The 13,217-nt window shown below is 50.3% G+C and overlaps 1 protein-coding gene across 1 annotated transcript in view; it reads right to left on the bottom strand.

Annotated features, from left to right (window-relative positions):
* Positions 1–6,739: 6,739 nt before the first annotated feature.
* Positions 6,740–13,217, bottom strand: part of mdga2a (MAM domain containing glycosylphosphatidylinositol anchor 2a) — a 589,650-nt gene continuing 583,172 nt past the window's right edge. The window contains exon 16 of the mRNA XM_078233125.1: positions 6,740–6,853. Coding sequence (XP_078089251.1) covers positions 6,740–6,853 — 114 coding nt within the window. The remainder of the gene's footprint in view (positions 6,854–13,217) is intronic.

The following is a 13,217-nucleotide window of genomic DNA, read 5'->3' as shown; positions in this document are numbered from 1 at the left end:
GTGCAATCAAGCTGAGGGATGGAAATTAATGCTTGTGCTGGTGGCCTTCCACCAGCTGCAGCACTGTTGGCAACCCCATCAAGGCCATTAGGTCAGGCCTAAGGATTGGTCAGGAGGTTCGCAGGAAACCCGTGTGTGGGTGGATATTCCAGTGGTGGGCAGTTAGGGGGTGGCGGGATGCTCAGGCAGAGGACTCTCCTGGCGATTTGGGGTTTGGGGGTTGGAGGGGGTCACTTTTGGAAGGAGTGGAACAGTGTCGGGTGGGAGTGGAAGAGTCTCTTAGTGTTTTGGGTTTTGTAGGTGCAGGGGTATCCCATGGTATTGGAGGAGGGGGGAGGGTAGTTGTTGTGGGTGTGTACAATAGTTGCCAGAAATTAGAAGTGGTTTTAATTTTCTAATTTTCTTTGGGTAACTATTGACGTGAGATAACTGGAACCATCCATGGTTTGTGATTTAATCCACGTTTTCGGATGCAGGGCAATTGCCCATTGGAGGTTTACACATGTGGGAGAGTTCCCTGGTGCATCTTTGGGGTAACTCATCCACTGGAACACTGTCCTGGAACTCCAAAGTTAGCTTCCACAGTAATCATGTGGAAAAAAAACTCACCTTTTCCTTTCTGAGTAAAAATCATCTATGGAGGGAGAAACAGAGTTAACGTTTTGAGTTCAATAAAATCATAGAAGCCTACAGTGCAGAAGTAGGCCATGCGGCCCATCGAGTCTGCACCGATCACAATCCCACCCAGGCCCCATCCCCATAACCCCATACATTTACCCTAGCTAGTCCCCCTGACACTAAGGGGCAATTTAGCATGGCCAATCCACCAAACCTGCACATCTTTGGACTGTGGGATGAAACCAGAGCACCCGGAGGAAACCCACGCAGACACGGGGAGAACGTGCAAACTCCACACAGACAGTGACCCGAGCCGAGAATTGCACCCAGGTGCCCAGTGCTGTGAGGCAGCAGTGCTGACCACTGTGTCACCGTGTCACTGTGAGGCAGCAGTGCTGACCACTGTGTCACCGTGTCACTGTGAGGCAGCAGTGCGAACCACTGTGTCACCGTGTCACTGTGAGGCAGCAGTGCTAACCGCTGTGTCACCGTGTCACTGTGAGGCAGCAGTGCTAACCACTGTGTCACCGTGTCACTGTGAGGCAGCAGTGCGAACCACTGTGTCACCGTGTCACTGTGAGGCAGCAGTGCTAACCGCTGTGTCACCGTGTCACTGTGAGGCAGCAGTGCTAACCACTGTGTCACCGTGTCACTGTGAGGCAGCAGTGCTAACCGCTGTGTCACCGTGTCACTGTGAGGCAGCAGTGCTAACCACTGTGTCACCGTGTCACTGTGAGGCAGCAGTGCGAACCACTGTGTCACCGTGTCACTGTGAGGCAGCAGTGCTAACCACTGTGTCACCGTGTCACTGTGAGGCAGCAGTGCTAACCACTGTGTCACCGTGTCACTGTGAGGCAGCAGTGCTAACCACTGTGTCACCGTGTCACTGTGAGGCAGCAGTGCGAACCACTGTGTCACCGCGTCACTGTGAGGCAGCAGTGCGAACCACTGTGTCACCGTGTCACTGTGAGGCAGCAGTGCGAACCACTGTGTCACCGTGTCACTGTGAGGCAGCAGTGCTAACCACTGTGTCACCGTGTCACTGTGAGGCAGCAGTGCTAACCACTGTGTCACCGTGTCACTGTGAGGCAGCAGTGCTAACCACTGTGTCACCGTGTCACTGTGAGGCAGCAGTGCTAACCACTGTGTCACCGTGTCACTGTGAGGCAGCAGTGCGAACCACTGTGTCACCGTGTCACTGTGAGGCAGCAGTGCTAACCACTGTGTCACCGTGTCACTGTGAGGCAGCAGTGCTGACCACTGTGTCACCGTGTCACTGTGAGGCAGCAGTGCTGACCACTGTGTCACCGTGTCACTGTGAGGCAGCAGTGCGAACCACTGTGTCACCGTGTCACTGTGAGGCAGCAGTGCTAACCACTGTGCCACCGTGTCACTGTGAGGCAGCAGTGCTAACCACTGTGTCACCGTGTCACTGTGAGGCAGCAGTGCTAACCACTGTGTCACCGTGTCACTGTGAGGCAGCAGTGCTGACCACTGTGTCACCGTGTCACTGTGAGGCAGCAGTGCTAACCACTGTGTCACCGTGTCACTGTGAGGCAGTAGTGCGAACCACTGTGTCACCGTGTCACTGTGAGGCAGCAGTGCGAACCACTGTGTCACCGTATCACTGTGAGGCAGCAGTGCTGACCACTGTGTCACCGTGTCACTGTGAGGCAGTAGTGCGAACCACTGTGTCACCGTGTCACTGTGAGGCAGCAGTGCTGACCACTGTGTCACCGTGTCACTGTGAGGCAGCAGTGCTAACCACTGTGTCACCGTGTCACTGTGAGGCAGCAGTGCTAACCACTGTGTCACCGTATCACTGTGAGGCAGCAGTGCGAACCACTGTGTCACCGTGTCACTGTGAGGCAGCAGTGCTAACCACTGTGTCACCGTGTCACTGTGAGGCAGCAGTGCTAACCACTGTGTCACCGTGTCACTGTGAGGCAGCAGTGCGAACCACTGTGTCACCGTGTCACTGTGAGGCAGCAGTGCTGACCACTGTGTCACCGTGTCACTGTGAGGCAGCAGTGCCAACCACTGTGTCACCGTGTCACTGTGAGGCAGCAGTGCGAACCACTGTGTCACCGTGTCACTGTGAGGCAGCAGTGCTGACCACTGTGTCACCGTGTCACTGTGAGGCAGCAGTGCTGACCACTGTGTCACCGTGTCACTGTGAGGCAGCAGTGCTGACCACTGTGCCACCGTGTCACTGTGAGGCAGCAGTGCTGACCACTGTGTCACCGTGTCACTGTGAGGCAGCAGTGCTGACCACTGTGTCACCGTGTCACTGTGAGGCAGCAGTGCTGACCACTGTGTCACCGTGTCACTGTGAGGCAGCAGTGCTGACCACTGTGTCACCGTGTCACTGTGAGGCAGCAGTGCTGACCACTGTGTCACCGTGTCACTGTGAGGCAGCAGTGCGAACCACTGTGCCACCGTGTCACTGTGAGGCAGCAGTGCTAACCACTGTGTCACCGTGTCACTGTGAGGCAGCAGTGCGAACCACTGTGTCACCGTGTCACTGTGAGGCAGCAGTGCGAACCACTGTGTCACCGTGTCACTGTGAGGCAGCAGTGCGAACCACTGTGTCACCGTGTCACTGTGAGGCAGCAGTGCGAACCACTGTGTCACCGTGTCACTGTGAGGCAGCAGTGCGAACCACTGTGCCACCGTGTCACTGTGAGGCAGCAGTGCGAACCACTGTGTCACCGTGTCACTGTGAGGCAGCAGTGCGAACCACTGTGTCACCGTGTCACTGTGAGGCAGCAGTGCGAACCACTGTGTCACCGTGTCACTGTGAGGCAGCAGTGCGAACCACTGTGTCACCGTGTCACTGTGAGGCAGCAGTGCGAACCACTGTGTCACCGTGTCACTGTGAGGCAGCAGTGCGAACCACTGTGTCACCGTGTCACTGTGAGGCAGCAGTGCGAACCACTGTGTCACCGTGTCACTGTGAGGCAGCAGTGCTAACCACTGTGTCACCGTGTCACTGTGAGGCAGCAGTGCTAACCACTGTGTCACCGTGTCACTGTGAGGCAGCAGTGCGAACCACTGTGTCACCGTGTCACTGTGAGGCAGCAGTGCTAACCACTGTGTCACCGTGTCACTGTGAGGCAGCAGTGCTAACCACTGTGTCACCGTGTCACTGTGAGGCAGCAGTGCTGACCACTGTGTCACCGTGTCACTGTGAGGCAGCAGTGCTGACCACTGTGTCACCGTGTCACTGTGAGGCAGCAGTGCGGACCACTGTGTCACCGTGTCACTGTGAGGCAGCAGTGCTGACCACTGTGTCACCGTGTCACTGTGAGGCAGCAGTGCTGACCACTGTGTCACCGTGTCACTGTGAGGCAGCAGTGCGAACCACTGTGTCACCGTGTCACTGTGAGGCAGCAGTGCGAACCACTGTGTCACCGTGTCACTGTGAGGCAGCAGTGCTAACCGCTGTGTCACCGTGTCACTGTGAGGCAGCAGTGCTGACCACTGTGTCACCGTGTCACTGTGAGGCAGCAGTGCTAACCGCTGTGTCACCGTGTCACTGTGAGGCAGCAGTGCTAACCGCTGTGTCACCGTGTCACTGTGAGGCAGCAGTGCTAACCGCTGTGTCACCGTGTCACTGTGAGGCAGCAGTGCTAACCGCTGTGCCACCGTGTCACTGTGAGGCAGCAGTGCTGACCACTGTGTCACCGTGTCACTGTGAGGCAGCAGTGCTGACCACTGTGTCACCGTGTCACTGTGAGGTAGCAGTGCGAACCACTGTGTCACCGTGTCACTGTGAGGCAGCAGTGCGAACCACTGTGTCACCATGTCACTGTGAGGCAGCAGTGCTGACCACTGTGTCACCGTGTCACTGTGAGGCAGCAGTGCTAACCGCTGTGTCACCGTGTCACTGTGAGGCAGCAGTGCTGACCACTGTGTCACCGTGTCACTGTGAGGCAGCAGTGCTAACCGCTGTGTCACCGTGTCACTGTGAGGCAGCAGTGCTAACCGCTGTGTCACCGTGTCACTGTGAGGCAGCAGTGCTAACCGCTGTGTCACCGTGTCACTGTGAGGCAGCAGTGCTAACCGCTGTGCCACCGTGTCACTGTGAGGCAGCAGTGCTGACCACTGTGTCACCGTGTCACTGTGAGGCAGCAGTGCTGACCACTGTGTCACCGTGTCACTGTGAGGCAGCAGTGCCAACCACTGTGTCACCGTGTCACTGTGAGGCAGCAGTGCTGACCACTGTGTCACCGTGTCACTGTGAGGCAGCAGTGCCAACCACTGTGTCACCGTGTCACTGTGAGGCAGCAGTGCTAACCACTGTGTCACCGTGTCACTGTGAGGCAGCAGTGCTGACCACTGTGTCACCGTGTCACTGTGAGGCAGCAGTGCGAACCACTGTGTCACCATGTCACTGTGAGGCAGCAGTGCTAACCACTGTGTCACCGTGTCACTGTGAGGCAGCAGTGCTGACCACTGTGTCACCGTGTCACTGTGAGGCAGCAGTGCTGACCACTGTGTCACCGTGTCACTGTGAGGCAGCAGTGCTGACCACTGTGTCACCGTGTCACTGTGAGGCAGCAGTGCTGACCACTGTGTCACCGTGTCACTGTGAGGCAGCAGTGCTGACCACTGTGCCATCGTACCATGGTCTTCTTTGGAATTTCTTGCCTTCAAAGCTTATCAGGCCTGCAGCAAATGTGGACTGTTCTGAAGAATATTACATTGGACTCAAAACATTAACTCTTTTTGTTTCTCCACAGATGCTACCAGACCTGCTGCATTTTTCTCACACTATCAGTTTCTATTTTAGGTCTCCAGCATCCGGAGTATTTTGCTTTTATTTGTATAGAAACATTTTAAAGATCAAGATTTCATGTTCAAATAAATGCCCCTATATACTGAAAGATGCTCATCTCGTTGCTTTATGACCTACTTGCTCATTTGTTGAACTGCATGGGAGACCGATTAAGAAGGTAAGAGCCCAAAGGATCTTGGGCAATTTGGCAAATTGGATCCAAAATTGGCTTCGTGGCAGGAGGCAGAGGGTGATGGTTGAAGGTTGTTTTTGTGACTGGAAACCTGCGTCCAGTGGTGTACTGCAGGGATTGGTGCTGGGTCCCTTATTGTTTATAGTGTACATTAACGATCTAGATGTGAATGTAGAAGGTATGATAAGTAATTTTGCAGATGATACAAAAATTGGTGGTGTGGGAAATAGCGAGGAGCAAAGCCTCAGATTACAGGATGATATAGACGGATTGGTTAGATGGGCAGAACAGTGGCAAATGGAATTTAACCCAGAAAAGTGTGAGGTGATGCATTTTGGGAGGACTAACAAAGCAGGGGAATATACAATGAATGGTAGGATGCTAGGAAGTACAGAGGATCAGTGGGATCTTGGTGCATGTCCTAAGATCCCTGAAGTCAGCAGTTCAGGTAGATAAGGTGGTTAAGGAGGTATATGGGATACTTGCCCTTATTAACTGAGACATTGTATATAAGAGTAGGGAGGTTATGATGGAGCTGTATAAAATGCTCGTTAGGCCACAACTAGAGTATTGCGTGCAGTTCTGGTCGCCACACTACAGGAAGGATATGATTGCACTAGAGAGCATGGCAGAGGAGATTCACCAGAATTTTGCCTAGGCTGGAGTGTTTCAGCCATGAGGCGAGGCTGGTTAAGCTGCGATTGTTTTCCTTAGAGCAGAGAAGGTTGAGGAGAGACTTCATTGAGTGTACAAAATTATGAGGTATATAGATAGGCAGAAGCATTTCCCCTTAGTAGATGGGTCAATAAACAGGGGGCAAAGATTTAAGGCAAGGGGCAGGAGATTTAGAGGGGATTTGAGGAAAATCTTTTTCACCCAGAGGGTGGTGGGAATCTGGAACTCACTGCCTGAAAGGGTGGTGGGGGCAGGGATCGTCACAATGTTAAAGAAGCATTTAAGTGAGCACTTGGAACACCAAAGTAGACGGGGTTATGGACTAAGAGCTGAAAAATGGGATTTGAATAAATTGGTGTTTGATGGTCGGCACAGACATGACGGGCCAAAGGGCCTCTTTCAGTGATGTGAAACTTTATGACGTGTCACTTTGTTTTGTAGGTATTGATATGCAGATTTTATTTCCAAACATTTTACTTACTGTTGGGAGGCTGGACTACTTTCCTGCACTTGCCTTCTGTTACAGTTACATCATCGATTGCGATGTCCCCTTCTATACTGGGCCCTCGAATGCCTTCAAATATCAGCTGCACAACAACAAACAGAACAATGGACATGCAGGAAGTAATAGAATGTTCAGATGAACAGGTTAACGCGAACATTGCTAAGAACGACCAAGGCAGGGTTTAATATTACATTCACAGTTAGTACACATTCTTTACATCTTCAAATTATCTTTAGAAATCATTGTGTTATAACTCTTGAGCTTTATAGTCTTATTTTTGGTATGATTCTGTGATTCCATGCTCTGCGTGAGAATTTGGTGTCACAAGAGCTGCGCTTCAGAGTTAAGGATACAACATTGATATTCTGACTGTCTTGTTCACACTGCTGTAGTAAGAAGTCTCACAACACCAGGTTAAAGTCCAACAGGTTTATTTGGCATCACGAGCTTTTGGAGCACTGCTCCTTCATCAGGTGAGTCACTCAAGTTGTGTTCCACATGGAGGAACACTGCTTCATCAGCTTTGGTGGGGTGCATGAGGTTGCCTTACCCTGATGGCATGAGACTTCATGAGGGCTGGAGTGGATATTGACTTAGAGTCCCTACAGTACAGAAGGAGGCCATTCAGCCCATCAAGTCTGTACCGATCACAATCCCACCCAGGCTTTATTCCCATAATCCCACACATTTACCCTGCTAATCCCCCTGACACTATGGTCAATTTACCCATGGCCAATCAACCTAACCTGCATACCTTTGGAGTGCGGGAGGAAACCGGATCACCCCGAGGAAACCCACGCAGAGAGAGGGAGAATGTGCAGACTCCACACAGACAGTGACCCGAGGCTGGAATTGAACCTGGGTCCCTGACGATGTGAGGCAGCAGTGCTAACCACTGTGCCACCGTGCCGCCCTTTTGGACTTCTCCAATGGTAACTCCCTCCTGACTGTGTACCACTATGCCATCACCACTGCTGGATCTGTCCCAGGGCATTCTCCATAAGGTAGCATTCCATGAGTATGACTATGGGCGGAATTTTCCCGTCCTGCCCGTCACTGTAGCGGGCAGTGGCGGATCATGCAAAGGTCCGTTGACCTCAACCAGGAATTTCCAGCCTTGGGGCGAGCGTGGCTGGAAAATCCCGCCCCATGTCAAGCTCTTGCTTGACTAGTCTGTGAGTCAGCTCTCCCAATTTTGGAGGAATTTTACAGGATCGACAGGGCTGGGTTTGCAGTGTCGCTTCCGGTGCCCATGTCAATGTCTGGTGGTCTGCACAGTTTTATTCATTTTTATTGACTTTGTAAGCAGCTTGATACAACAGAATGGCTTGCGAGGCCATTTCAGAAGGCATGTAGGAGTCAACATTATGGTAGATCTGGAGTAACATATGGGCAAGGCGGAGCAGGAAGGGTAGCAGATTACCTTCCCTAAAAAATATTAGTAAAGCAGATGGGTTTTTGTGACAATCCACCCCCCCCACCTCCCCGCACCCCCCCCCCCCCGCACCCCCCCCCCCCCCCCGCACCCTCCCCCCTCCCCCCACCACCACCACCACCACCATTGGTGTTCAATGACATCAGTCATTCCTGTGAGACTGATGGCCTTATATTGATAGGAACGGATTCACACCACCCTGTCTGTACTTGTAAGGTGGTGGGATCCCAGAGTGCAAAAGCCCCTTGCAAGCCGGATTGCCTCTCCACATCTTGTGCACATGCACTTGTTCAATCCGTCTCATGGTAGACAAAGCCAACAGAGATGAAACAAAGCTGGTTTCAAATAATAAGCTGCATATTCTAGTTAGGTGAAACAGATTGTGATGGCTTAGACAAATTACAACAATTTATGTCACGCAATGATACAAAAAAAGAACATGCCCCTGTCTACATCAACGGGGACGTAGTAGAAAGGGTTGAGAGCGTCAAGTTCCTAGGTCTCCAGATCACCAACAACCTGTCCTGGTCCCCCCATGCCGACACTATAGTTAAGAAAGCCCACCAATGCCTCTACTTTCTCAGAAGACTAAGGAAATTTGGCATGTCAGCTACGACTCTCACCAACTTTTACAGATGCACCATAGAAAGCATTCTCTCTGGTTGTATCACAGCTTGGTATGGCTCCTGCTCTGCCCAAGACCGCAAAAAACTACAAAAGGTCGTGAATGTAGCCCAATCCATCTTGCAAACCAGCCTCCCATCCATTGACTCTGTCTACACTTCCCACTGCCTCGGCAAAGCAGCCAGCATAGTTAAGGACCCCACGCACCCCGGACATTCTCTCTCCCACCTTATTCCTTCAGGAAAAAGATACAAAAGTTTGAGGTCACGTACCAACCGACTCAAGAACAGCTTCTTCCCTGCTGCTGTCAGACTTTGAATGGACTTACCTTGCATTAAGTTGATCTTTCTCTACACCCTAGCTATGACTGTAACACTACATTCTGCGCTCTCTCCTTTCCTTCTCTATGAACGGTATGCTTTGCCTGTATATCAAATCAAAAAAATAAGTAACGCTCGAAGAGCCGAATGGCTTACTGCTGCTTCTAGTTTCTATGCTAACTGCCTCCAGATACTTCATTAAAAAAGCATTAACTCTCTGCATGTCGCACTCCGGAGCAGCACAGTCTAATCCTCTGCCTGGATCCTCCGATCCTTTCAACCTTTCTGAACCACTTCACTGGCTGACTGCTTGGGCAGTTCCTTTTCTCAAAGCTACACTGGCTTGCGGTGTTTGTGTTTTTCTTTCAGAATCTCTTTCCCCAGTGTCAGCTTTTAGAGTGGTGTATTCCAGCCTAATCCAACAATATCCTTCAGTGAATTCAAATGAATGTCATTGCTGCAGAGAGTGGAATGAGAGCGAATGTTTGCGAGAATGTCAAACGGTCCCTCGTGGTCTCCAGGATGCCGATTTCAGACAGCCAACCCAAGATGCAATGCAGAGCACTGGCACCCTGGAAAATGTAACCCTTTCACTGAAAGGGCTAATTCAGATTTAAGTAGAATGCCTACAGTGCAGAAGGAGGCCGTCCAGCCCATCGGGCCTGCACCAACAACAATTCCCACCCAGGCCCTATCCCTGGAATCCCACGTATTTACCCTGCTGATCCCCCTGACACAAGGGTCAATTTAGCATGGCCAATCCACCTAACCCGCAGGTCTTTGGAGTGTGGGAGGAAACCGGAGCATCCGGAGGAAACCCACGTAGACACGGGGAGAATGTGCAAACTCCACACAGTCACCCGGGGCCGGATTTGAACGCGAGTCCCTGGTGCTGTGAGGCAGCAGTGCTAACCACTGTGACACCGTGCCGCCAAAGGCACTATTCAAGTCCGAGTTGTTACTCTGACACCATGAGCTCATGCATACACCATTGTGACGCATTGTGATCACAAGCTTTAAGTTTATAGCTGCAAACCTCCTTCAGTGACCCATCAAATGCAGAAATGCTGCTTTCTTTATTTACCACCCTGCCATACAAAGTCAGCGGTGCCTCAGACGGCAGTGCCATGCTATGAAAGCAGCAAAGATCCATCTTCCTCTGACATATGGAGAATGAAAGAAGTAATATCATGGCTTGAATGCATTTTAAATATCTATTGATCACTGCACGATATAATTTCAATGTGGGAGCTCATTATCTTTTATCTAAATTAATATCCAAAAAACATCCAGGACCTGCATTTATATCACATCTTCCGCAACCTCGGGACATCCCAAAGCATTTCACAGCCAACACATTGATTTTTAAATGTATTAACTGTTGTAATGTGACTGCCAATTTGCACATAGCCATTTTACACTAACAACAATCAGATAATGATTTGACCATGAGGGGTTTTTTTTGGTGGTTTTGGTTTCGGAATCAATGTTTGCCACGGTGATGGCAGAAGCTCCCTGCTCTTCTCCGAATAGGGCAGTTGGTACCTTTTGCGCCAAGCTCAGTGAATAGGTCGGATTTGGTTTCATACATTTTCTGAAAGTTGGCACATCAATCGATGCCACATTCTGCCAGTACTCCATTCGGGTGGCAGTCTCGGCTCTGCGTTGAAGTATCTGGGGTGGGAGAGTGCTATCGCTAAGCCCAGACTGACAGCAAGTGTGAAATGTCATGAAATTTGATTGTTCTCATTCAGTAACCAATGCAGATTGTTTCAAACACCAACTCTTGTTGAATTGGTCTCATCACTGAAGTGTTTTTATCTTTCTTGTTAATGGATATAAGGTTTAATTGATGTGATAAAATCTATTTCAGTCCTGCGCTGAATATTCCGACTGTTATCTGTGATTCTGTGAATATTTATGAATTTGTCTACTACTGTAGTACAAGGTCAAAATGAATGGTTACATTAGGATTGGGGATGAAAGCATTAGCACCTTTCCCATTACTCGAAGGGTCACATGAAGGAGATCAAAGTGCAGATTTCCAATTTTAACAGTTTCAACATAGAATCCTACAGAGTAGAAGGAGGCTGAACGGCCCATCGAGTCTGTACCAACCACAATCCCACCCTATCTCCATAACCCCCATGCATTTACCATAGCTAGTCCCCCTGATACAAAGGGGCAACTTAGCAATGGACAATCAATCGAATCCACACATCTTTGGACTGTGGGAGGAAACCGGATTACCCGGAGGAAACCCACGCAGACACGGGGAGAATGTGCAAACTTCACACAGGCAGTGGCCCAAGCCGGGAATCGAACCCGGGTCCCTGGTGCTGTGGGGCAGCAGTGCTAACACTGCCACCGTGCCACCCTAATGTAGTAGCGCGCTTCTGTTGTTGGAGAACAATGGCCTTTTTTATCTTTGAGGCATCGTGGGGGAGTAGCCAATAGGCCTGCAGTGGGCAGGGAATGTGGCAGGGATGGATCTGTGATGGACTTGCAATGAGGTGGATCAGCAAAATGGCAATGGTCTACGATGTGATGGAATGTGGGCCTGTGGCGGAAGATGGACCTCCGATGGAGTGGGAGGCAGTGGGACAGGTTTGCTCTGCATGCAATGAAGAAGTCTATTCCAGGGATAGTGATATAGGCTGGAATTTTACCAGCCCGCCCAGCAAGGGAATCGAAGCGGGCACGGGGCGAACTGTGAAAGGTCCGTTGACCTCGGGCAGGATTTTATGGTTTTGGGATGAGTGAAGCCATAAAATCCCACCTTGTTACCCATTGGTTAAATACTTTTCCTGATGCTGGTTTGTTTGGGTGGTGGTGCTTACCTATCCCAGCAGCCTATCAGGGCCAGCACATTGCCATTACCTCAGTATTAGGCTTTGTTTATAGAATCACGGAATCCCGACAGTGCACAAAGTGGCCATTCAGCTCATCAAGCCTGCAGTGACAACAATCCCACCCAGTCAGGGGAAACTGAGCATGACCAATCCACCTTTGAACCAAGGTTATTTTGCTTGTAAAACATAACTTATAATTGTCACACTATAGTTAATAGTTTAATTGTTATTGATGTTGATTTGTGTTAATATGTAACTACAGACTGTCCAAGAAAGAGTATCACAGTTATAAATATCTGTCATATAAATATTTCTGTATTTTGCGATAATTTTGAAGGAACCAGTTGAATAATTCTTTTTCTTTCACTGTCAGTATAATTATTTGTAAATTTGAATTGGCACAATTTGGCACATCTTTTGGACTGTGGGAGGAAACCCATGTAGACAATATGCAGACTCCGCACAGACAGTGACCCGAGGGCGGAATTGAACCTGGGTCCCTTGGCGCTGTGAGGCAGCAGTGCTGACCACTGTGCCACCGTGCCACCCTCGTTGTTACGAATGTCAGGGCAATGAGGCAATTGTGTCACCTCTGATTTTTGGACCAATTTTGTGCTGTAGTATCACTGGCAAGATTATTTCAGCATTGTGTTCTACATTTGATAAAGCGGTGCATGCTATTTCATGGGTTGCTCTAATTCTCTGGCAATCCAAGTGGTCATTCTTTATAGAACACTTTATAGACAGGGAATTTCAGTAGGTTGTTCATCAAGGAATGCAGCAACCTAATCCTGTCCTCACTGTCAACAAAGCACACTTCCCCAGCAGAGCATCATCAGCGGTTAATTTTCTTCCACATAAAGGATAGCAAAGTGCGCATTTCCATATTTAAAGGTATTAACATAAAACGCAGCAGCCCGCTTCTTTTGTTGCACACATCGCTTCCTTTTCCTTATTGTGGAGTTGTGGGGGAGCGGGGAATCGGTCTGCAGTGGGAAGGGAATGCGGCAGGGATGGATCTGTGATGGGGCTGCAATTGGGTGGGAGATGGGTCAGCAATATGGTGGGGAATGGGCCTGAGATGTGATGCAATGGGGCCTATGGCTGGGAGAAGAACCGTAAAAACCTCCATTGGTATTCTAGCTGAGATTAGTACAGCAAGGCAAAACGGAATAATGTCCCAATGGCAGATCACACTATCAGTGGAGCCAGAAT

The sequence above is a fragment of the Mustelus asterias genome, chromosome 18 (assembly GCF_964213995.1).
Source record: "Mustelus asterias chromosome 18, sMusAst1.hap1.1, whole genome shotgun sequence".
Taxonomy (NCBI): domain Eukaryota; kingdom Metazoa; phylum Chordata; class Chondrichthyes; order Carcharhiniformes; family Triakidae; genus Mustelus; species Mustelus asterias.
Note: the sequence above shows the minus strand (reverse complement) of the source record. Positions and strands in the feature narration are given on the sequence as shown.